The following is a 26,256-nucleotide window of genomic DNA, read 5'->3' on the forward strand; positions in this document are numbered from 1 at the left end:
GTTTAGCACCAAAACGAAAGGGGAAAAGTGCCTGTACTTTTTTTCTGTGACACTAGTGAATTCTACATTCCCACCTTTGATTAGTTTGGTCAACCTTCCTCTAAATATTTAGTTAACAAAGCCATTTTCCCATTACTCCCCCATTCCCGTCTTCCTTCCCCCTCCATCTGCCACCTCTAAACCCTTCTTACTATTACTATAAATCCACAGATTCATGAGAGTGGGAAGGGATTCAAGAAATAAATTAGTTTAGATTAACTGCTCCACTCACCCTGTGCCTTCTCAGACCAAAACATCCTTCCCTGGACACTATTCCCCTGCATGTGTTGGCTCTCTCATTGGAATATAAGTTCCTTGAAGATGGCAGCTGGAAAGCAGGGACTTGCATAAGCTCCCCACCAGGTCCCTCCAAAAACCTATAAAAAATGGTTCTGAACAAGTACTAGAACTGCAGAACCCACAAAATAGCAGAGGGAAGCAGAGATCCAGCCCAGTACAGCCTGGATGGTCACTGGAAGAGGTCTATCACGCACAGAGCTGGGGACGGAGGAGAGTAGAGCCCAGCATGGGCGTCGGCAGGACCAACCAGACCAGGAGCCAGGCAGAACAGGCCCTAGCACCCTGAATCAGAGCTGTGGCAGTTACTGGACTTCTCAACCCACAAACACCAAAGACAACAGAGAAGGTTAGTGGGAAAAGCTGCAGGGGACAGAGTGGAAAGAGTTCGTGGTCCGGCCACCACCCCGGGGGCAGCGGAGGTGGTGCAGCTACAGAACTACAGCTACAGTTGCTTCCAGCCCCAGGCCCACCTGGTGGGAGGAATTAAGTGGTGGAACAGAGCAGGAGTGCACAGCCTGCTTAAGATCCCAGTCAGGTCGTGGCTGGCAGTTCTTGGGGAAGGAGGAGTGTTGGTGTGGCAGAGCTGGCTGTATAGAAATAGCTCTGAAAACAACAGCACATCCCCTCAAGCTTGGAACAAAGTACTCTTTACTCTACAAGCAGTCATACCCTGACAAAAAACTCAAGGGTCAAGTAAGTTGGCTGGGAACATGGGCAGGCAGTGAAAACAGACTCAGATTCAGACTCAGACTCTGGAATCTTTCTATGGTGACAAAGAAGACCAAAACATACAACCTGAAGAAGTCAAAAAAGTCAAAGAGCCTACATCAAAAGCCTCCAAGAAAAACATTAACTGGTCTCAGACCACAGAAGAGCTCAAAAAGCATTTGGAAAAGCAAGTTAGAGAAGGAGAGGAAAAATTGGGAAGAGAAAGGAGAAGGATGTGAGAAAACCATGAAAAACAAGCCAATGACTTGCTAAAGAAGACCCCAAAAAATACTGAAAAAAATATTGAAGAAAACAACACCCTAAAAAATAGACTAACTCAAATGGCAAAAGAGCTCCAAAAAGCCAATGAGGAGAAGAATGCCTTGAAAGGCAGAATTAGCCAAATGGAAAAGGAGGTCCAAAAGACCACTGAAGAAAATACTACTTTAAAAATTAGATTGGAGCAAGTGGAAGCTAGTGACTTTATGAGAAATCAAGATATTGTAAAACAGAACCAAAGGAATGAAAAAGTGGAAGATGATGTGAAATATCTCATTGGAAAAACCACTGACCTGGAAAGTAGATCCAGGAGAGAGAATTTAAAAATTGTCGGACTACCTGAAAGCCATGATCAGAAAAAGAGCCTAGATATCATCTTTCAAGAAATTATCCAGGAGAATTGCCCTGATATTCTAGAGCCAGAGGGCAAAATGGAAATTGAAAGAATCCACCGATCGCCTCCTCAAAAAGATCCCAAAAAGAAAACTCGTAGGAATATTGTCACCAAATTCCAGAGCTCCCAGGTCAAGGAGAAAATACTGCAAGCAGCCAGAAAGAAACAATTTGAGTATTGTGGAAAAACAATCAGGATAACACAGGATCTAGCAGCTTCCACATTAAGGGATCGAAAGGCTTGGAATATTATATTCCGGAGGTCAATGGAGCTAGGATTAAAACCAAGAATCACCTACCCAGCAAAACTGAGTATCATGCTCCAAGGCAAAATATGGACTTTCAATAAAACAGAGGACTTTCAAGCTTTCTCAGTGAAAAGACCAGAGCATACTCTTTTTACATCTTTAAAACGGAAGTATATGTGTAATAGCCGTGGTGCTCACCATAGGCAGGAGCCCATGTAGAACTGAGCTGAGCATCGATGGTCTCTCCAGGTCCATGTGCCCAGCACTGAAGCACTATGGGATGATAAAGCAATCCCTTAATCCTTATGAGTGCAGCAGAAGGATGTTGCTGTGTCAAAGACAATTAGCCACTGAACCAAGAAGACCAATTCAGGAGATTTTAAAAGGTTGAACACCTACTCTCACCCACTCTTTTCTTGAGCCTGTCTCCAAGAATTCTCTTTGGGACTTCCCATGGCAGGGCAGGGGAAAGGGGCTTGCTCCCAGAAGCTATGAGAGGGATTTACATATGACAACCAACATGTATGCTACCTCAGCCGACCCAAGTCTTTGCTACAAAGCAGCCTAATCTTAAACAATGATTCTCAGGATGGCTGAGGAAAATCCTGAATGCATTACTTTACTGATAAAATATAAGCTCCTTGAGGGTAGGCACTGCCTTTTTTTTCCTTTGTATTCTCCTTTGAATCATCAGTGCATAGCACAGTGGTTAGTAGGTGCTTAATAACTGCTTATTAATTGACAGATTGATGATTAGAACACTTGCTGGGTAGGGGCAGACTCCATCCTGTAGAAAGAGAGGTTGGGTCCAAATCCATATCTAAGTGAAAGTATAAACCAAAGGGTAGGCCAGACCATTGAGGTGGAAAATCTCTTTTAAATATGTATATATTTTTATTTATTTTTATTTTTCAACATTTATTTCTTTTTAAAAATAATTTTATTTATTTATTTTTAGTTTTCAACATTCACTTCTGTAAGATTTGGAGTTTTAAATTTTCTCCCTCTCCCTTCCATCCTCCCTCCCCAGGACGACGTGCAATCTGATACAGGCTATACATGTACAATCGTATTAAAGATATTTCCACATTGGTTATGTTGGAGGGGGAAAATCTGAGTTGGAGATTTCCAACAAAGGAGGTCTACATTTGAAGGCACAGTGTTAGAAAAAAGATCATTTGTCAGACATAGCCACAGGCAGCCCCCACAACCCATTCTGAAGGTATGTCCTTAATCATGGTGAGCGTAGTCCCCTCCTAATCAGCCCTACAAAGACTCAATCTCAAAGGATTCACAATGTAATGGAAGGAAGATCAGGTAGCCAAAAAACTGACTCAGTTATAGAGTAAGATCAGTGCAAAGTGCCTGGAGAAAGTGCTCTAGAAGGAATTTGAGGAGGGGTAAATTTAGGGAATAGATGACTAGGTGGCACAGTAGAAAGAGTACTTAGCCTGAACTCAGGAAGATTCATCTTCCTGAGTTCAAATCTGGCTTCAGACATTTACCAGCTTTGTGATACTGGGCAAGTCACCTAACCCTGTTTGCCTCAGTTTCCTCATCTGTAAAATGAGCTGGAGAAGGACATGGCAAACCACTGCAGTATCTTTGCCAAAAAACCCCAAATGGAGTCACAAAGAGCTGGGTGCAACTAAATAATGACTAAACAACAAGAAATTTAGGGAAGAAATTTGAGGAAGGTAATTTTTAGCTTGTAGGGAAGGTTTTGTTCATGGAGAGAGTGGAATGTGGATTGGGCCTTAAAGGAAGAGGGGAAAGGAGGAAAGGACTCTATTCTAAGAATAGGACAAGGCAAAGTCAAGAGATGTGAGGATACAGACAGGAGCCAAGAAGTAACTGCATCTGACTAAAATGTAAAGTAGGAGAAGTAGCAAAAGATAAGTCTGGGCAAGATTATTGTTTTGGGGAAGAGGGGATAAAGGATTCTAAGAAAAAAAAGAGAAGTGATATCAGTGAAATTAATAAGAATAAGAAAGCAAGGAAGCAAGCATTTATTAAATACTTATTATATGCCAGGCTCTGGCCTAAGCACTTTACAAATATAATCTCATCTGATCCTCACAGTAACCCTGGGAGGTAGGTGCTATTATTACACACATTTTATAGTAGAAGAAATTGAGACTGACTCAGGTTAAGTGACTTGCCCAGGAGCATACAGCTAGTAAGTGTCTGAAGCTGGATTTTAACTCAGGTCTTCCTGACCAGATCTAGCACTCTATTTACTGCTCTACCTCAATGCCTTTCAATTATTATGTGGAATACCACCTTTTTCTGATTATGCAAGGATAAACAGCTGGAATTTGCTTTTCACAACCCTGGAAATTTTGCAGAGACTTATGGAGCATGAGCAAATTCCTATCGGAACTGGAAAAAGTTTTTAAAAGTATGATAAAAATGATGGGATCAAGGGGAGAGAACCTCAGTTCTCCTTTCAAGAGATCAGAGTTGTGAGACCCATTAAAGAGTGATTTAAAAAAGTCTGTTACGGGAAGAAGGAAAGCCAAAAGCTTTAAAGAGAAAAATGGATATTTCTACCTGCAAGAGTGATTAATGAAAAACCAAGATAAAAAACGAAGATGAAGAACTTTTAGCAGACATAGCAAGAAAGATAAATTTATACAGAGGAAGTCAAGGGGATTCAGAAAGAGAGGGCCAGTTGAAATATAGTTTAAATGCAGTTTGAAAAATATTAGAAAATATCTATTTATTGTTCATGCTTTCTAGTGGGTTTTTTTTAACAGAAAAGGATCTTTCATTTTGTCAAAAGCTTTTTCTGCATTTATTGATAATATTAATCATTTTTTGGTGTTCTTAATAATATGGTTAATTATAATTTCCCTAATATTGAACCAACTGAGCATTCCTGCAATAAATCCAACCTGGTCATAGTGTACAATCTTTTTAAATGTTTCTGTAACCTTTTTGCTAATATTGTATTTAAATTTTTGCATCAAAGAAAATTAAAGATATTAGTCTATACTGGTCTTTGAAAATCTTAAGAACTCGGGGAAATGAAATGGTTAACCATGATAGGAATGCGACCTCTCTCTTGTCAGAGGAGTGATGTAGTGTATTCACAGAATAAACATATATTTTTGGACATGGACAATGTGGCAATTTGTTTTGCTTGATTATGCATGTTTATTACAAGGGTTTTATTTTTCTTTTCTGCAGTAGAGGGAGTTGGAAAGGAGAAAAAAATGAATGCTTGTTAATTGAAAAAATAAAATTCAATTTGAAAAATTAATGACAGCATAGATCTAGTGAAAAGGGGAATTGCTTTTTTCAGCAGCTGCAATGCTTGCGTTTCAGAGGGATTCTAACTCACAAGATGGTTTCATAAGTCTGGAGGAGATTGTGTAGGAAGGACACTGTGGGAATGAGAGGTTGACTGAGGGTTATCGTGACAGCAGCTCCAAATTCAGTTCCCATCTGAGGAGAGCTGATGGGCTTTCAAGTGCTTCGAATTTCTCTATTTGTTCATGGGCTCTGGTGAGTCCATAGCATCTTAAGCATTTTGTCTAGTTCAAAATAAAGGCAATTTCACACCTTCCCCTTCTGCCTCCTCAAAAAAAAAGGGAAGGGAGGAAGGGAGAGAGGAAATAAGCAGAGAACAATATTGCGAAAGATTGGGATAGAGAAAACTATCCAGGAGGAGGGGGTGGCTGATATGATCCGAAAGGTACAGATAGTTCAAGAAGAAAGAGAACTGATGAAAAGCCAATAGATGTAATGGTGAATGAGTTTGTTGGCAGCCTTAGAGAAAGCAATTTTAGTAGAGTGAAGGGATTGGAAGAGAGATTACAGCAGAATGAGAAGTGAGTAGGAGGTGAAGGGGCAATGATCACAGAACAAACAATCTCTAAAGGGTCAAAATTGCAAGTGACCCACAGGGCAATGGAAAGACAAAAATGGCGGATGTAAGTGGGCCGCAGCCTATTGCCAATGATGATTTGCAGATAAAAAGAGTCATAAAATCTATCAACAAGGGCAGGACAGAAATATCAAGGGAGGGAAGGATAACAAATACAGAGCCTCCATATTACCCTCGTATCTATAGCATTTGTTAAAAGAACTAAAGGAAGGTCTCCAGTATCTTTCACAGATTCTCTTTGGAGAATTTATAGAGTGATAAAGGCATGGATGATGCACCAATAAACTGATGTATGGCTACTTTGATATATGAAAGTCTAAAGGCTAACCTGCCCTGTTTTTCTTCTTGTTCTTTTTCTGCTTCTCTGATAAACTGCTTTTCACTTTCCTTTGCTAAGTCAACATCCATCCCCTGCCTTTTATAGTAGGTGTGCCCAAGGCTCTTTCTTGGGCCCACTTCTTGTCTTTTTCTCCCCACTCTCCCTAAATAAGCTCAATAAATGCCATAGGCTCAATAATCATTTCCATGCCTTTGGCTCTCAGACAAGGGTCTAATCTCTGCTAAATTCCATATTATGACCTGCCACTGGATCTAGCTTAGGCATCTTTCTCAAAGTCAACATGGCCAAAACTGACCCCATTTTCTTCTCTGATAAACCTGATTCTCCTCCAAATTTTTCTGTTTCTCTTAAGGGCACTAGTATTTTTCCACTAACCTCAACTAATATCAACAGAAGCCTCTTTCAACTCTTCACTCTTCCTCACCCCTCATAAGCAATTGTTGCCAAGTTTTGTCAACTCTTTGTCCGCATCATTTTTCTTATCCATTCCCTTTTCACCACTCACACAGCTACCATCCTAATTGAGGCTTTCATCACCTTGCCTTCATGAAATCTCAGAGTTGGAAGGAACCTCAGAAATCATTTACTACAACTGACTACAACACTTGGTAATCATTCAGCTTTTGTTTGAAGACCTCTGGGGTAGAAGCAATATCTGCCATGTAGGCTAGGTTAGTTTCTCCTTAAAACATATTGAAACTATCTTCAAGATGTAATTGATGAGGAAGAAGAGGCAGGAATGTCCCTCCACATGCTACCCTACATCCTCAGCCCAAATTCCATTGCTGTCACTGCTCTTGGTCCATCACCACCGTATTGCGAAAAAAAAAAAGTCTGAAAAAGATGCCAAGGGAGATAAAATTAAGGCCAAGGAAGAACCACAGAAGATATTGGTATAGTTATCTGCTATGCATGTCTCTTGAAATTCAGAACCCAAACCCAAAGAAGAGAGAAGCCGAAAGAGAAAAGGGAAAAGACTGAAGCTCGTAAAGATTCTAACAAATCCACAGGAAAAGAAGCCAGAGCAGATCAGGAATAGGAAACTGACAGTGCTAGAAATGAGAAGTAAATTGTGTGTGAAGTTTTAATAACTATATTTCTGATGACTTTACAGTTCTGTTTTTTTCTATCACATTTTTAAAAAAAGCAGAATTTCATTTTCCTTTTTTTTCTTAAAGTTACATTGTGAATACACTAAACACTTTATAGTTTTGAAGGGACTGAACAGATGTCACAGATAGGATGTCTTAGAATCTGAATTGAAATTGGTGGGAATTTCTTCTCCTCCCAGTTTTTGAGAGGACATCTCTTAAATACAAAGAGATAGTTCTCTGACATTTACACATATAGAGTACATATGAGATGCATTGGCGTAAGCACTGGTGTAAACAGCTTGTCTAGTGAAGATGGGAGTGGGTAACTTCAAAAATGTATACTTTTCCTTCCCTGGCTGCCATTAGCATCCACTTTACTCCTTCAAAGACAAAGGACACTTCTCCACCCCCCTCCCTTTCCCAGCCCTCCGCCATTGTCTTTCAGGCAATCTGGATTTCAATAATAGCTTCCCCAAATGAGATCACTTTCCCAGAACAATTTTTATTCCTTTTATGTTGGAGATCATGTTTCCAATGAAGAATATTGCAGTTTTTATTTCATTTCCTCAAAGTCAGAGTAGGCTTGTAAAAAGTTGTATTTGCTCAATGCCCAAGTGTTTACCCTCATTCTAAGCATTCCCATAGTATAAGGTACAAAATGAAGATTCTTTATTGGCTTTTATAGTGATCACATTTTTGGTAATCCATGGAGAACGGGAGTTTGAAATTTGTATACTTGTGACAATTGTAGCCCTTATCCTACCTGAATTACCATGATTTTTTAAATAAAAAGTATCTTTATTAAAGCTTGATACATTTTGTTTTGGGTGGGGATAGTGGGACTTCCAGAGGGCAGTTCCTGAGGAATCAGAAGCCCATCCCTCTGTCCAGCAGAACAGTTTAACCAATGCAAACATTCAGCTGAATCAATATTTGTTGAAAATACTCTCCCTGATATGACTAAGAAAACCTCCTTATGTTAACTGTCAGAACCATAAGGCATTTTCTTCCATTAGAATCCCAAACCTGAATTTCCAAACCGGCCTCCAACAACTTAGGGGATGGGAAACCCACTGCCTCTCAAGGGACCCCATTCCACTTTTGTTATAGGAGAGTTCAGATTGTTAGGAAATTTTTTTCCTTATGTCAGTATAAATACATTTGCCTCTTTAAAACTTTTACCCATTTCTCTAAATTCTGTCCTCTAGAACAACAAAAAAGTCTTCTCCCAGCATGATGGTCTTTCAAGTACTTAAAGACAATTATCATAGCCAGTTTGAGGCTTCTAATCCTTTTAAGCCAAACAGCCCATTCGTTCGTTCAAGTAATCCATGCAGAGCATGATCTTAAAGTCCTCCACCACGTTGCCTGCCTTCCTCTGCATGCTGTCTAATTTACCAATGTCCTTCTTAAAATGTATTGCCCCAAATTGAATGCAATACCCCGGATGTGATCTGACCAGGGCAAAGCCTTTGAGACTATCACCGCCTCATTCATAGAGGTTATGGTTGCTACATCACCGTACTCGTCGTTACTGGGTTTGCAGTCTATTCAAACTCCCAGATCTTTTTTAGATGGGCTGCTACATAGTCATACTGCAAATGATACCAAGTTGATTTTTGGAATCCCCAAAGTTATTCCTTTTAAATTCAATTTTGGTAGATGGATCCCAATGTTCTAGCCTGACAAGATCTTTTTGAATCCTGATTCTAGTGTTCATAGCATTAGCTTTCCCTCCCAGCTTTGTAATAACTTTCACATTGGATATGCATACCGTCTATGCTTTCATCCAAGTCATTGACAAAAATGTCAAATAGCACAGTTGCATACAGATTCCTGGGGGCACTTCACTGGAGACCTTATGTCAAGTTGACTGCACCATTAATGATCATTTGTTGGAAGGGGGTGATTTCAGAAAAACATGGTTAGGCCTATATGATCTGATGCAAAGTGAACTGAGAAGAACCTGATATTGTGCACAGTAACAGCAATGTTGTAATGATGATCAGCTGTGAAAGACTTATCTACTTTGATCAACACAATGACCCAAGACAATCTCAAAGAACTCATGATGAAAAAATGCTATCCACTTCCAGAGAACTGGCGAGCTCTGAGTGGAAAATGAAATATAATGTTCTTTCCTTATTTTTCCTACTGTTTGAAAATATGACCAATATGGAAATATGTTTTACATGGTTTCATATATATAATTGATATCATGTTGCTAGCCTTCTCAGTGGGTGTGTGAAGGAATGGGAGGGAGAGATAGAATTTGGAGCTCAAAATTTGAAAAGAAAAGAAATGTTAAAAATAAATGAGTAATAATTAAAAAAACAAACACCATTTGTGGTGTCCAGTCATTCAACCAATTTGTACCCCAATTGTTTAACCCATATCTTTCCATCTTTTTCACAAGCATAGTCAAAATTTTATTAAATGCTTTGCTAAAAATCTAGATAAACTCTATTGACAGCATCCATTCCACTGATCTAGGGGAAAAAAAATAAGACATGCTTGTTTGTTATTATGTATATATGTATCTAATGACATGCTGCATTTCCTCAGTAGAATATAAGTACTTTATGGGCAGAAACTATTTTTGTTTTGTCTCTTATATGATACAGTGTTTTGTATGTATGAAGTGTGTAAGAGATGGTTGTTGCATTAGACTGGACTGGACTACTGTAGCCTTCTCTAAATCACTTCTTGTTGGTGTTGTTCTGTTGTTTTCACTCATGTCCCACTCTTTGTGACCCCATTTGGGGTTTTCTTGGCATAGATACTGGAATGGTTGCCATTTCCTTCTCCAGCTCATTTTACAGGTGAGGAAACTGAGGCAAACAGGGTTAAGTGACTTTCCTAGGATCACACAGTTAGTAAGTGTCTGAGGATGGACTTGAGCTCAGCTCTTCCTGACTACAGGTCCTGTAGTCTATCTACTATGCCACCTCTCTGCCCCACTCTAAATCCCTATCACTTGATTAATGTTACAGAATGCTTTCAGGAATTTAGGTCAAGTTCCCTGGTTTCTAGACTGAAAACTCAGAACAATATTTGACTTTATCCAATTATGCAGCACTCCTTCAATTCTCCATGATATTTCAAAGATGGCTCAGTATTCATATCCATCAGTTCTTTTAAGTCTCCAAGGATGTAGTTCCATCATGAGTCTCTAACTTACCTTTCAACACTTATTTTACACTCTCTCCTTCACGTACTCTATGTTCCATGAGTTCTGGGCCAGGGGACGTGAATTCCATCAAGAATAGTGAGATACCCTCTTATTAGTACTTTGCTTATCTTGGGTACCAACTCCCTAATAGCCACCTCTTTCCTAGGCTCCTAAATGTTCTTTTGTACAGTCTGTCCCCTCTCCATTTTATCCTATACACAGATAAAAAATAATTTTTTTGCAGTCATGAAAAACACACTTCCATGTTAGTCATGGTATGAAAGAAAATACAGACAAAAAAAAGTAAAGTAAAGAAAAGTATGCTTCTTTCTGCACAAAATAACTTCATAAAGCACATATATGGCCATATCACTTCTCAGCTCAAAGATCTTTGATGGTTCCATATTACCACTAGGATAAAGTACAAATCTTATTCCATTCTAATCCAATAAGCATTTATTAAACACCACTATGCCCAAGGCACTGTGTGAGGCTCTAGTGATACAAAGACAAAGCAAAACAGCCCTTGCCCTCAAGAAACTTACATTCTATTGAAGGGATATAAGAAATAAATAGATAAGTATGTGTGATATTTCAAGAAGAGAAATAGTCCTAACAAACAGAGGTATCAAGAAAGACTTCCCAGAAGAGATGGCACATGAACTGAGCCTTGAGAGATGCTAGATTTTCTAAAGGGTAGCAATAAAGAAACAGTGCATTCAACAGTCTGTGCAAAGCACAGAGATTAAGAGATGAACACTGAGTTAGGGGAAAATCAAGTGGCCTGGTTTGGCTGGACAGAAAGGGCATGAAAGGGAGTGGTGTACAACATTCCAGGAAAGGTGGGCTTCAGGCCAATTCTAAAGGGCTTTAGATGACAAGCTAAATAATGTAAATTCCGGACAAGGCATCCTCTGTCTTTTGATTGTCCTTGCATAAAAATTGGAGTAAAGGAAGGCAAAAACGGAGGGATTAGATGTGACTACCTGTTTATAATGAAATGATAGTTTATTCTAAAAAAGCATTACTCACATCAAGTATCTGCCATCACAAAGGGAAGAAATCCATTCCAGAAATAGGAAACACAGGGAACAAAGGCCTGGAAATGGAACGGGGCAAGAATAGGGGACAATAAGATCTATAAAGGTCATGCCTTAATACAGTTAGTTTTCTAGTATTCTGAATAAATGAAATGCAGTAACATGAGATATCAGAAAATTAGACTGCAGCTGGTTTGGGGGATGAGAGAAAGAGAGAGATTGGGAGGGGCTGAATGTCAGAATGAAGAAATTATACTTTATTCAATAGGTAGGGAGCCATTGAATATTTTTAACAGAGAAGTAATCTAATCAAAACAGTATATTAAATAATTTAAGTATCATAGTGAAAGACTAAAGAGGATAGACTACAGATAGGAAGGCAAGCCAGGAGGCCTTTCCTAGTACTTCTAGCTAGCTACCAGTGCCTGTGCCTCTAAGGTTACTTTGTGTCTGTTTTGTATGTAGCTTGTATGTGTATGTGTATGTGTATGTGTGTATATATGTATGTACATATATGTATATGTGTGTATGTGTATGTATGTATTTGTGTGTGTGTATGTGCGTATATGTGTGTGTACATGTATGTATATGTGTGTGTACACACATGCATATATACATATATATATACACACCTATGTATGTATAGTTTATCTCTCCAGTTAGAATGTAAGTTCCTTGAGGGAAGAAACTATCTTCTCTTTTTCTTAAAATGGTCTGAGAAGTAAAAAAAAGTCCCTAAACTGGGGTAGTTGCAGTGGAAGTAGAAGAAAGGAGAATAGATACCAGAGGTATTTCAGAGGAAGAATCAACAAGATGTAGTAAGTGATTGATTGGATGTGGGCAAAGGTGATTGAATTGGGAAAAGTCAGTCAATAAGCATTGATTAAGTACCTACTATATGCTAGACACTATGCTAAGCTCTAGGGATACAACAAAAGGCAAAAGGTGCAGTCCCTACCCTTGAGGACATTATACATCAACGAGGGAGAAGACATGCAAACAAATATGTATAGACAAACTATATACAGGATCAATAGGAAGTAATCAATAGAAAGGTGCTAGAATTAAGAGAGATCGGGAAAGGCTTCTTGTAGAAGGACATTGATGTTTGGAGCCTGGCTTGACTGTCAAATTTATTTTTTATAACATCCCATTTACTCCTCTCCGTGTGCCCTTGATTCCATATTCTCCCAATTTTTTTCAGGATCTCGCTCCCATTGATCATTTCTTTTCCTTCTGAATACTGTCTCCCCTCCTCAGAGTTTTTGGGTCACTGCTTTTCTTTTTTCTTACCATTCATTATCAGTCTTCTTTGCTGGATCTGCTTCCACATTGTACCCACCAAGTGTGGTTGTAACTATTAAGTTACATCTGCCCTGCATCCTCTCCTCATTTACCTCCCAGGGGGTCAATTATAATTTTTATATCAATAATTCCCAGACCTATATAGCCACCCCTAGTCTTTCCACTGAGTTCCAGTACCAAATCACAAACCACCTAGTCAAGTCAAGTATCTTTATTAAGTGCCAGCCAGGTGCCAGGCACTGGAGGTACAGAGACAAAAAACAGCCCCTGCTCTCAGGGAGCTCGCAATCTGAAGAGGAAGACAAGAGGCAAACAATTCTTCACTAACAAGATATATACAGGGTAAACTGGAGATAAACTCAGAGGGAAGGCACTAAGATGAAAATGAATTGGGAAAGACTTCTCGTAGATGAGACTTGAAGGAAGCCAGAGAAGCTGGGAGGCAGGAATGAGGAAGGAGAGTGTCCCAGGAATGAGGGAGGCAAGGAGGCCCATGTCATTGGATCAAGTGCTATGTAGAGGAGTATAAGGACAAGGTTAAGGTTAGGAAAAGTAGGAACGGAAGAGGAGTTTTATATTGGGTTCTTGACTCCTCATTCTTATTCACCCCACATAGCCAATAAGTTACCAAATATGGTGATTTCTCTACGCACCATGTACTTTCTTGCATATATCCCACGAAAGAAACTAAAAAGGTACCCAATGTACAATGGAGATCAGACATAGATAGTCATTTATTTCCTCCACACAAAAGTACATAACACACGAAAGCTGAATAAGCATGCATTAATGATTAACTCATTATTCCTCTTTTACTTTCCTGGAGGCAGACACTTAACACATCAAAAAATGAAGCATTTTTGTGGAACTGCCAAATAACCGTTTCACCTTTATGTTGGCTTTGCAGTTTCTGAACAACTCCACAAAGGTGTAAGTGGTTGGACCCATCCTTCAGGTAGCAGTCATTTTCTCTGACAAAAGGGTAATTGCAGAAAGCTCCTGCTGCTTCCAGCTAAGGGACTTGAGCACCTAATCTCAAACTCACAGTGGTCTCTAAGACTGGAAATGTCCATCTCAGGATTGCTATTTGGTCACCTATCTATGCTCAGGGGAAGAAATACTAAGCAGAGGACCTTGACAAAGTCCTGACAAAAATCTAGGTCCTTAAGATTTCAACTGAGGCTCAACTAAATGAGCATGTGCAAGTAGCCACTATAGGTGGGGGAGAGGAGTGGAAGAAGAATTCCTCATACCCCTCCTCACAGAGTTCCTACATACTTAGTATATGGGAAGGGAAAGATAGGAAGAGAAAATATTTCTCCCTTTTAAGTGCACTGAGTGGATAGCTCTTCCTAGCTAAGTAGTTAATCCCCGTTTTACACATCTCATTTCCCATGCTGCCATCATGGAAGCCAAAGAATCTCTGTATGAGCCCAAAGAGCCAAATCCTTCAGTGCTGGAGTGCACTGAATAGACAGCTCTTCCTAGCTTATCTCTTTCTGCGCTTCCTCCCCCATCCCTGCTACTATAATGGAAGCCAAAGAATTACTATATTACCCCCAAAGGGCCAGATCCTTCAGTGCTGGGTCACGGCATTTGTGATATGCCAGAAGTAGCCAGAGAAGCTCAGTTCGACTTCACACGTGCTCCATGAAAGGGTTTGCAGCTATCTCCATTACACTTATAAATTCCTCATTTGAGTAGTTTTCTAAATGTAGACATCTTTCAATTTAATTATTGAGCATCTCCCATCCCTTGCAAGGCTGACTTCCCCTTTAGAATTTTAGTTTGTGGAATCCTGCTAATCTTTCCTCTGAATCTTTCGAAATCGATTCCCCTAAATCTAGAGTGCATGTCAGGTAGTGCCTACATTTTCTTTCCTATACTAGGGGGGAAGCACCTCATATAGTTCATGGTACATATTAGGGAAGTGGCATGATAAAGTGGAAAAGGATTGACTCTGGAATCAGAGGATGTGGGTTCAAATTTCACCTCTGATGCCTACCTAATTGTGCGCCTGTGGGCAAGTAACAACCTCCTTCGGTCCCCTAATCTGTAAAGCGTAAATCTGCAATGTGAGGAAACTGGACAAAATGGCATCTGGAGACCCTTGAAGCCTGAGACATATGGTTGTAGTAAATGCTAATCGAATTGAATTGCTTCAGGTTGGATCTGATACTAGGGATTCTATGAAAGGGTCTCAGCCTCCTAGGAGTTATAGGACCTCAGTCTCTTATAGATCGTGAACTCAAAAAAGAAGACGAGTGGCCCACAAATCTGATCTCTAAAAACTATAAGTATTCTGATATGTACTGAAATGTGGTGATCCATGCCCAGCCCAATAACAAAGGTGTCTGGTTCACTGCCTCCACGAGGTTCAAAATTTCATCCTAATGGGTAAGAGTTCTTTCCATAAGGTATAATTGTGTTCCCTAAGGGTCAGTTTTTAGGACAGTACATATAATTTGGTTGGTTTTAGTGGAGGATAGTACTGCCCTACTGCTATATCTAAAACATCTATTTCTACTGTAAAAAGTCACTTGTGTAAAGATTAAGACCTGGGCAAAAGAAAATTATTTTGTTAGAGCTTAAAAGAAAGTTTGGCAAATGAGAAGGCATGGCTCTTCAATGGCAGGTAGAAGCTGGATTGAATGATAAAGCATGACAATGGGGGAATTTGTTTTGTTTGACTATGCATATTAGTTACAAGGGTTTGTTTCTCTCTGTCTCTCTCTCTGTCTCTCTCCTCCCTCCCCCTCCCTCCCTCTCTCCCTCTTTTTTAATAGTCAAGGGAGAGAGGAGAAAAAAAATGCATTTAATTGAAAAAATTTTAGTTTAAAGAAAAAACAAAGAAAAAAAATTAAAGGCATGAACTGCTGGCAGTGTCCTGTGGCTCCAAGTATGTGCTGTGAGCTCTCAAGGCTTGAAGGGACTTGTCAGCAAAGGACAATATGATCCTGATGGGGACCCATCTGGATACATTATAAAGGGATTGTGATCCCAAAGAAATTTCTATCAGGTTAAACATATACTTAAGCCTGGCATATAATTTAGTAGACAGAAGTGAGGTAGGGTTATTCAGTCATGGGTAACATGCTGGATCTGATGCTGAGACCAAGTTTTATCAAAATTGATCTGGAAAGCAGGTCTCCAAAGATATCCTTCATCATTTGTTGATATATTGCCAAGTGCATTGTCATTCAAATGGCATCACAGTGTATCCATAAGGCCCTAATCAGATCCATGATGTGGTCTTCTACTTACCACAACCACCACCTGCAAGAGTTGGACCAAGTTTTGTTTTCATGATCCCAGGAAGGCAGTGAGGTACAACAGGAAAAAAAGCTGAATACTATTTTCACTTTCTTTATCTTTTTCTTGATTTTTTTTCCTTTTGGTCTATTTCTTATTTCACAACATGATTAATAGGGAAATGTGTTTTACATGATTGCACATATATGAACTATTTAAAATTCTTACCTTTTTAGGGATGGGGGAAGGGAGGGAGAGAGGGAGAAAATCTAGAGTTCAAAATCTTTTTAAAATGAGTTTTTAAAATTATCTTTACATGTAATTGGGGAAAATAAAATACTATTAAGAATAAAATTAAAAAAGAAAGAAAGAAAGAATGCTGAATCTGAATTCAGAGGACCTGGGCTGGGACCCTGACATTGATGCTTGCTACTTGTTTGTCTTTGAACGAGTTATTATACATATATATATATGTGTGTGTGTGTGTGTGTGTGTGTGTGTGTATACATATGTATATAATGAGTGTATAGTTACATATATACATATATTATGTATTTTTTCTATATTTTAGTAAGTTATCTCTTGATTGTTGTTGTGCCACCCGCAAGATAAGATAGTCAGACTAGATAACCTCCAAGGCCCCTCCAGCTCTAGATTTGTGATCTAAGACCATTGTCCTTTTGCCCTGTCCTCTAAAACCACACAAATCAAATCAATTTTCTCTTCTATATGACAGACCTTCTAATGTTTAAAGACTGATAGATACATGATTTTTTGCAACACTTTGCCTTTCTCAAAGTAGAGCTGATATGAAATGATATAGGCTCTGTCAGTCACAGTCTCTGCAGCTAATGGTTTTACTTACTTTTTATTTTTTTTCACTCTGATAAAGGAACAGAAGGAGATGTTTGTTGCTAAGTGTCTATGGGATAAAAGATTACATTAATAAAACATTTTTTAAAAAAAGATTGATGTTATTTCCTCCTATTCCATCCCATCCTACAAAATATTTACCTCTCCAGTCCAAACATCCCTAGTTCCTTCCTATGGCACAGTCCCTAATTCTCTCATTACCTTAACCACCCTTCTCCGGATATGTTCCATCTCATTGGTGTTTTCCCAAAACTTAGCATAATACTTTAGATGTGCCTTCATTCTAAAAATGATTTTTTTGGCATTTTAGTCATTTTTCAATCATGTCCAACTCTTCATGACCCCTTTTGGGATTTCCTTGCCAAAAATACTAGAGTAGTTTGCCATTTCCTTCTCCAGCCCATTTTACAAATGAGGAACTGAGGCAAACAGGGTTAAGTGACTTGCCCAGGGTCACACAGCTAGTAAGTACCTTAGGCTAGATTTGAGCTCAGCTTTTCTAGACTCCAGGCCTGGCACCCTCTGCACTGTGCCATCTAGCTACCCTCTAAAAACAATTACTTTTTCATATATAACTTAAGGTTGCATTCTAATGAGGAATTAAGAATAAAGAGGACTTTTAATTAAGATGCCTATGTGAAAAATCCTAGGACAGTCCAGGGTTCCTGAAAATATATCAGATTATACATGTAGATAATTATATACTTACAATGTAATAGTTATATCATAATATAAAATATGTGTATATATAACTTTTGACTGATTCCATGAGAGCAAGGCATTTTATAGAAAGAGACTGAGTCCAAAAATTAAATTTTTTGACTACCATTTCCAGCCATGGAACAAATCAGTAATCACTGATAACAAAGATTTATAAAATGTCAATATCATGGTCATTGGAACAGACAATGTAAGTAAGACCCAGAAGCAATTGAACATAGTAGCTTAGTGTTCAACAAACCCGACATCTACAACTGAGATAAGGACTCCCTTTTCAACATGGAATCAAGATTCTAGAAGTAATATTAGGAAAATATATATCAGTAATACCATGGCTGGGCATATCCATCAAGGCGGTTAAAGACAGAGTGAAAGGTCTCTCGTATTTATAGCAGTGTTTTTTTGGAGTCACAAAGAACTAGAAGAAAAGTAGGTCCTCATCAATTGGGGAAATTTCGAAGTATGAATGTAATGGAATATTATTGCACCATAAAAAATGATAAATAGAACTCAGAGAAACTTGAGATTTGAGTGACCTGATCCTGTGTTGAATAAAGCAAAACTTGGAAGACAAATTACATGATGACTATAATCACGAGAAGGAAAGCAGCACTAAAGAGACTTTAGGGTTCTGATCAACATATAGACCAATCATGACCATAGCAGACTGATGGGGAAGTATGCCTCCCAATCCTTGCCAGAGAAGTGGTGGGTTATAACTGTGGAATATAGGATATCTTTTCATATGTGGACAAATGTGTTGATTTGTTTTGCTTAACTGTACTTCTTTGCTACAAAGGAGGGTTTGATTGAGAGGATGGGGATGGGGGAGGGAATCATTGGGATGTGACAGCATTATTTTTTTTAAAAAGCACCAATAAAACAATCCCCACCCCCAAAGAGTGTCAACATCTGTCCTGAACTACTAGCACTATTCTCCTCAGTTGGCAAGGCTTGTGATGAAAAACAGGTGTTATCATCAATCATCAACGAAATCCTCAAATCTTTTTGAATCCAGGTCATCCTGAGGGAACTAGTCTCAGGCAGGTGAGCAATGACCTCATGGAGAGAGCTTTGACCTTGGGCACTCATTCCAGGTTTTTGTGACACATCAGATCTTTGACATAAAGGTTATTCAGCAGGAAGCAGGAGGGAAAAACTATAGTGGAAAAAGCCAGGTAAAAGAAGGAAGAAGGCAGCTACCATCTCTACAGAGCAGGACTTTAAAGCATCTGGTTCATGGGCCACAGAGAAAGTTGGCCTTATGAAGATATGCATAAATTTGGAGGCAACAAAGGACATAACATACCAGCTGTCACTTCCAATAGCATCACCTGTCTGCCAATTGGACACTCAGTACTCCATCAAAAATGTCACCTTCACCAACCTTTACCTCATTCCATTATGATCTAATTGGTTCTCAAGATCACCATCTCCCTGCCACATAAAATCACCATGAGTTTCAATGACTTGGCTTAAAGTATAGTTAGTAAAACTATAGTCACCTTGGGATCTTGAATTTCTTTATCAGATTAAGCCCCTTCACTATGTCTATCTCCCCTACTCACTTCCACTTTGACTGAGAATTGATGACTACTTCATTTCTCGGTTAAGGTGGTTAGAGGTAGACATGTTCAAGATATGCCGTAGAACAGCCTAGAAATTGCTGATGGGGAGTAAGAGAAAGGTCAAGAGAAAAAAGGCAGAATTGTGCCTTACTGACTCAGAGACACAACTGACTACTTGGATGAATTATTGCAGCCTAAAGCTGCTTTGGCCAGAGAAGCGGACAGGAAGCTGGCATCCAAAGTCTTAAGTAGATGTTAGCTGAGGTTAAGAGAAGGTAGCTTAATGTGGAATGTTTTGCGCAACTTCACCTATATAATAAATATCATATTGCTTGCTTTCTCAAGGGGTGGGGGAGGAGTAGGAGAGAGGGAGAGGATTTGGAACTCAAACTTTTAATTAATGTTAAAAAAATCTTATATGTAATTAGGAAACATTTTTTAAAAATATATTAAAGAGAGGGTGGGAGGAAGGGGGAGAGAGAGAGAGAGAGAGAGAGAGAGAGAGAGAGAGAGAGAGAGAGAGTGAGAATCAGCATTCCCACCATTCTATTTTCAGATAAAGCTAGAAGGATGTGCTACAAAGGACCAAAGAGGAAATGACATGTTATTGCCATAAGACTGATTTTCTTTAACTGTGGAGCTGGGAGGAAGTAGCTGGGCACACATCACACACTAACTGAAGGAGCTGACCCTGCCAGAGTGGGCAGTTAGTTATCCCCCCAACCCTCAGGGTTGCAAGGATGGTTCTGATGGTCTTAGTGGAGAATCCCAGAATAAGATGAGTATCCAGCTGGAGGCTTCCCCTCTCTTCCTTGGCCCCATTCAAAATGATCAAGAGGGAGTTCCCAATTTTAGTGAGCACTTTCTCCCCTGCCAGAATGTATTTGCTGGTCATGCATGAGTTTTCTTGAAAGCCTGCAATGCATGCCCTGCTCTGTCTCACAATAGAGTCCCTTACTGCCTTCAATGCCCAGCTCAAAAACCACCTTCTATATGAGGCCTTTGCTGATGCCCTCCCTACTCTTGCAGCTATTAGTGGCCTCCATCCCTAAACTAGTTAAAAAAAATGAATGTTGCACATATTTATGTGTGTGTTGTCATAGAATGGAAACATCTCTTTCTTTTTTTGTCTTTGTGCCCATGGAAGGCATTTAATAGATGCTTAGGGGTAGGGGTTTAATTTTCATGTTTACTTCTGACACCAGACAAAAATGTTTAATTCTTAACACCAATAAGGAGCATTTTTATATACACAGCAGAATACACACACACACACACACACACACACACACCAGGGATAGAAGGATTACTTTGAGATCAATGTGGCCAGACAAAATAATGACAGTGTGGTGGTGTCAGTTGCAGTGGCGGGTCCCTGGCCTTGTCTCAGCTGTTCAGCTTCAAAACTTTGTCAGTAGATCTTCAAGGAATTGTCACTGCAAACTCACCGTGTAGGCCTTGAACCTCCTAGACCCCCAATCCTATGAGAAGTCTGAAAAACATATTTCCCCTCTCTGATCTGCAAAAACCTATTCCTTTTTCTCCCTAGACCCTAGGCTTCCCCCATTTGCCCGTTTGTTTTTCATATTTAAAGAATTCCCTTGATTTCTGTCCAATCAATCCAAAAAGAGGATTGGAAGGGGCATGCTGGGTGAGCATTCACACCTCAGAAATCAGAATGAATGTACAAATCAGGGCTTGGTTTATTATTGGTTGTCTACACTTCAGAAAGTGAAAGAGAAAATGTTAATAATGCAGATTTACCTTAAAAGTGTGTTGTTATGTACATTTTCCCAGAGTATTTGCCAGTTGTTACACATTTACCATCACACTCCTGATTGTATATAAAACAGGGAATCTATTTTATAACTTTTGCTTTAAAGACATTATATAATAAATTCCATACATTACTTTAAAAAATGTCTTGCTTATTTGGGTTTCCTGCTGTATGTCCTTCTGTTCTCTTTTGTGTATTTTTTTTAAGTTTCAGTGGTTCTTTTTTTTTAATCACAATTACTAACCCCACCTTTCCCTTCTGAGATCCCTGCCATTAAAAACTAAGAGAAAGAAAAAAAAAGCTTTTTACCAAATCTTCATAGCCAAGCAAAATGAATCCACACAATAACCATGTCCAAAGACACACATCCCTTTCTGTGCCTTGAGTCCGTCACCTCTCTTTCAGGAAATGTGTAGTACACTTCAGCATAGCATCCCTGCAGGCGTGGCCAGTCATTGCTTTGATCAGACTTAAGTCTTTCAAGTTGTTTTTCTTTACCGTGTTGTGTCTTTGTACAAACTCGTTCTGCTCTAAGAAATTCTGGTTGATTAATTGGCTGGCTCCCCGAAGGGGTCTCATTGTCACTTCCTCAAATAGCTGCTTCAGTATCTTTAAGTAGGGGAAGGGGAACAATCACTACTCTTTGTATAACCAACCGTTCCTGGATTACATCTCACGTGAGAGACTTGTGTGGATGGAAGAGAAGACTCATAGTCAACACCTCAGTCAAGGAATAAAAACCTAGAGAGAAGCAGGCTCTTGACCCAGATCAGAGACTGCCAACGCAAGACTTAATCTTTTTAATTGGATTATCTAAGACTTTCCAACTTTACCTAGTGGGGAGTGGTTATCCCAGCTGGAAAGGATTCTGAACTGCCTAGAGGAGTCTAGTTCCACTAAGGCATTAGGGTTGTTCTGCTTAGCTCAGGAATTACCAATTAATACATCAACCAATAATTATTTATTAAGCGCTTGCTCTCTGCCAGGCAACATACTAAGCCCTGGGAATGCACTTTTTCTTAAAAGTGAAAATAGTCCCTGCCTTCAAGAAGCTTACAGCCTAATGGGAGAGATAATATTTACATAAATAGGTATAGTCAATATACATATAAAGTAGATAGGGAGGCACTAGAAGCTAGAGACACTAGGAAAGGCCTCTACCGAAGGTGGCATGGAAGCTGAGTCTTACAGGATGCCACAGGTTCCAAGAGGCAGAAGTGAGAAGAGAGCATTCCAGCATTCCAGAGCTGGGTAGGTTCACAGAGTTAAAGCTGGGTGGTGAGAGAGGGGAGAATTCCAGAGACCATCCAGTCCAATCCTTGTATTTTATTTCTCTAAATCACATTATATTTTATTTTCAACTGACATTTATTTTCTCTTTCTCTCACCCCTTCCTCAAGTTTAAAAGAAAAAAATTAAAGCAAAATCCTTATAACAAATGTGCATAGTCAAGCAAAACAAATTTCTGCATTGTCCATGTTCAAAAACCATGTATCTCTCTCCGCATCTTGACTCCATCACCTCTCTGTTAGGAGGTGTGTAGTGTAATTCATCATTAGTTCCCTGGAATCATTAACCCTTGCATCTTAAGTCATTTGACCAAGGTCACCCAGATGTTAAGTAGTAGAGCCAAGATTCCAACCCAGACTCAATTATTCTGAATCCACCATACTGTTTCTAAATCATCTAAGTCTGCTATAGGTTAGGGAGGAAGCACTATATGGTCTCATAAACACTGAATGTAGAATTAGGAGACCTAGCTTTGGCAGTCCCAACGTGTGACTTCAGACAATAAGTTATTTAACCCCTCTGGGCCTCGGTTTCCTTGTCTGTGAAATGAGGAAGTTAAGTTATGGGCTACCTACAGTGTATCCCAATGCTTAAGAGTCTTATGAGGAAATGTTCCACCATCAGAATAGGAAGAGGGCTCCTCTTTGGACCAGATGGATGTAACCTCCCCTGTGACCTCATATTTATGTCGGTCCAATTCATTTTCTTGGGTCAGTGTCCAGGCAGGGGTTGGGAACCTGTGGCCTGGAGGCCATATGTGGGTGTCCTGGTCCAGGGAAACTGTCTCAAGGTCCCTGACACCATGAACTAACTGGTGCAGATAATTAGATTTTTCCCAATGTTATGTAGTACTAAAAACATAGGATTATAGGATAGAGTTTTCTAAGCATTTATTAAGCACTTAACTATGTGGTAGTAACTGTGATAAGCCCTAGGGAAACAGATACAAGCAAACAAAACTGTTCCTGCGCTATAGGAGCTTACATCCTAATGGAGAAAGACGACACATAATGGGAAGTTGGAAAAGGGGGTGATACGGCACACAGCAATATAGCATGGTGAACAGTTGGAGAGTTAGGGCTGGAACCAACCTCAGAAGTCACTGAGTTCAATTCCCTGGTGTTATAGATTGGTAAACTGAGGCACAGAGGGATTAAGTGATTTGTCCTGGGTAAGATGATCAATTGGAGCCTGAGGGAGACGAGATACGAATTTAGGTCTTCCTGCCTCCAAGTCCAGTGTTCTGTCCAATACACCACACTGCCTCCAGTCAATCAGGTAAAGAAGGCCCTGCTTTTCAGCTCTTTTTGTGGTGGCAAAGACTTGGAAATCAAGGGGATGCCTGTCAATTGGGGAATGGCTGAACAAGTTGTGGTATATGAATATAATGGAATACAATTGTACTATAAGAGAGGAGGAGCAGACGGACTTCAGAAAAACCTGGAAAGACTTAATATGATCTGATGCTGAGTGAGGGGAGCAGAATCAGGAGAACATTGTACACAATTACAGACTCATTGTATTTGTGATGATACACGCATCGATAGACTTGGCTCCTCTTGGCAACGCAAGGTTCTAAGGCAACTCCAAAAGGCTCGCATTGGAAAAAGCTATCCACATTCAGACAAAGAATTACAGAGTCTGAATGCAGATTGAAGCAAACTACTTTCTCTCTCTCTTTTTTGTTTTGTTTTGTTCCTTCTTTCTCATGGTTCATTCCATTGGTTATAATTCTTCTTCACAACATGACTAATGTGAAAATATGTTTAATGTGAAGGTATATGTAGAGACTATATCAGATTGCATGCTGTCTTGGGCAGAGGAGGGGGGAGGAGAAAATTTGGAAATCAAAAGCTTGTGGAACTGAGTATTGTAAACTAAAAATTAATTAATTTAATTTAAAAAAAGAAGAGGAAGACCCTGCTTTCTATAACAATTGCTCATATTTGTTTGGGATGGAAGGTGATACTCTAAGCCTCCCTCCACTTCCTAGTGGACAGAGGTGTATAAGCATCTTCCACATATAGTTTTTCCTGATTGCAGGAGCCCTGGAAGCATTTTGACAATACAAGCTAATCTCATGTTACTTCCCCACTGCTCCGAGCATTTTGGTTAATGTTAACTGTGAAAAATACAGGCAGCTAAGTGGATAGAGCACTGGGCTTGGAGTCAGGAAAACAAAAGTCCAGTCTGATCTTGGACACTTACTAGCTGTGAGATCCTGGGCAAGTCACTTAACCCTGTTTGCCTCAGTTTCCTCATCTGTAAAATGATCTGGAGAAGAAAATGTCAAACCTCTCCCATATCTTCGCCAATAAAATCCCAAATGGAGTCATATAGAGTTGGACACAACTGAAAAAAAAATTTTTTGGAGGCAGCTAGGTAGCTCAGTGGATACAGTAATGGGCCCTGAGTCAGAAAGATCTGAGTTCAAGTCCAGCTTCAGGTACACACTAGCTATGTGACCCTGAACAAGACACTTCACCTCTGTTTGCTTTAATCCACTAGAGAAGGAAATGGAAAACTATTCCAGTATCTTTTCCAAGAAAATCCCACATGGACAACTATTGGCATACCGCGGTCCGCAGGGTCATGGAGATTTGGATGCAATTGAAGGACTGAATCCCAACAACAAAAAAAATGGGAACACACTCAAGGACAAAGTGACCAAACTTCAGTATGTGTACATCATTTTCAACTCCACGCACACATGTACACTCTGAACACAAACATGGTGTTGGACAACAACCCAAAATGAAGCAACTCTCCTTTTTGGCCCTCTACCCCCATCCCACACCTCCATCAAGCTTCTTGATGCTACGTGAAAGGCAAATCAGTGACTCAGAACTCAGAATCACAGCTTTCAAGCTAGAAAGGACCTTAGAAAGAATCTCAGCCAACACCCTCATTTTACAGACGAGGAAACTGAGCCCCAGAGGTGAAGGTCCAAGTTCATAGAGTCGGTAAGTGGCAGAGCTAGGTTTTGAACTCAGGTTTTCTGCCGATAGCACATGGTTAGGATTGGAAGAGGGGCGGTTTCCGTGAGTAAAATCTAGAATAGTCTCATCCCCTGAGCAGGCATGCCTTATCACACTGGCACACACCTCCCTCCGCCCTCCTTCCCTCCACCTTCAAGCTGGCTGACAAGAATTTATAATGTCCAGTGCAGAATTCTAAACGTTTGAGGTGCCTGCCTCCCCTCCTCCTTTCCAGCTGATCCCAAACAGTAGGCTGATTGTTCAAAGAAGTTTGCACCGTTCCTTTGCCAGAGCTGTTTGCCTGAGGTTCTGCCAATGGCTAAAAGCAGGGTCCCCCTACTTACCTCAGCTCTGGATTTACTATCCTGGTATAAATGAAGCATCTCCCCAGAATGATTTCTTCCAAATTGGCTGTGGATCCTCTTCCCTTCCACTGTGGAAGCTCAGCTGGTGGGTCCCTCCTGCCGGCCAAGATCACAGCAGCAAAGACCACAACAGCCCCAAGGATTAGGATGACTGTGAGTCCCAGCAGGAGACACCTACATTTCTGATTCCAGTGTGAGCTTCTTTCTCTGACCATGGTGAGGAAAAGAAAGGTGAGTGAAGCAGAGGGAACCTGGTTGTCCCCAAGACTCTGGCAGTAAGAGGGGGAAGGAGGGATTAAGCAATTTGGCCAGTGTGAAACTTCACCCCTGCCTTATCTCCTATGTTTCTCTTCCCTTCTCTCCAGCCCCTCCCCTCTTTCCTTTAAAGGATCTGGCTTACCGGCCAACAACCCTGGTCTAAACAAACATTCTCATGATCATAAGCAAACTGAATGGGTCTCCTCCTCCTTTTTTTTCTTAAAACACCACTGAACCTCAAGAAAGGTCAATAGCGAATGGCAAAAGAGACTGAAAGTTCACATTGATCCTAGCTCTGACTCACTTTCTAGAGCAGTGCCAAAACAGATGATTTTTCTAGGAGCAAGAGGAGAACCAGGCTCATA

At 40.0% G+C, this 26,256-nt stretch overlaps 1 protein-coding gene across 1 annotated transcript in view; it reads right to left on the reverse strand.

Moving 5' to 3' along the window:
* CD38 (CD38 molecule) overlaps positions 1-26,047 on the reverse strand; it is a 94,730-nt gene extending 68,683 nt beyond the window's left edge. The window contains exon 1 of the mRNA XM_036763632.1: positions 25,613-26,047. Coding sequence (XP_036619527.1) covers positions 25,613-25,848 — 236 coding nt within the window. The 5' untranslated portion in view covers positions 25,849-26,047. The remainder of the gene's footprint in view (positions 1-25,612) is intronic.
* Positions 26,048-26,256: the final 209 nt, after the last annotated feature.

This window comes from Trichosurus vulpecula, chromosome 6 (assembly GCF_011100635.1).
Source record: "Trichosurus vulpecula isolate mTriVul1 chromosome 6, mTriVul1.pri, whole genome shotgun sequence".
Classification (NCBI taxonomy): Eukaryota; Metazoa; Chordata; class Mammalia; order Diprotodontia; family Phalangeridae; genus Trichosurus; species Trichosurus vulpecula.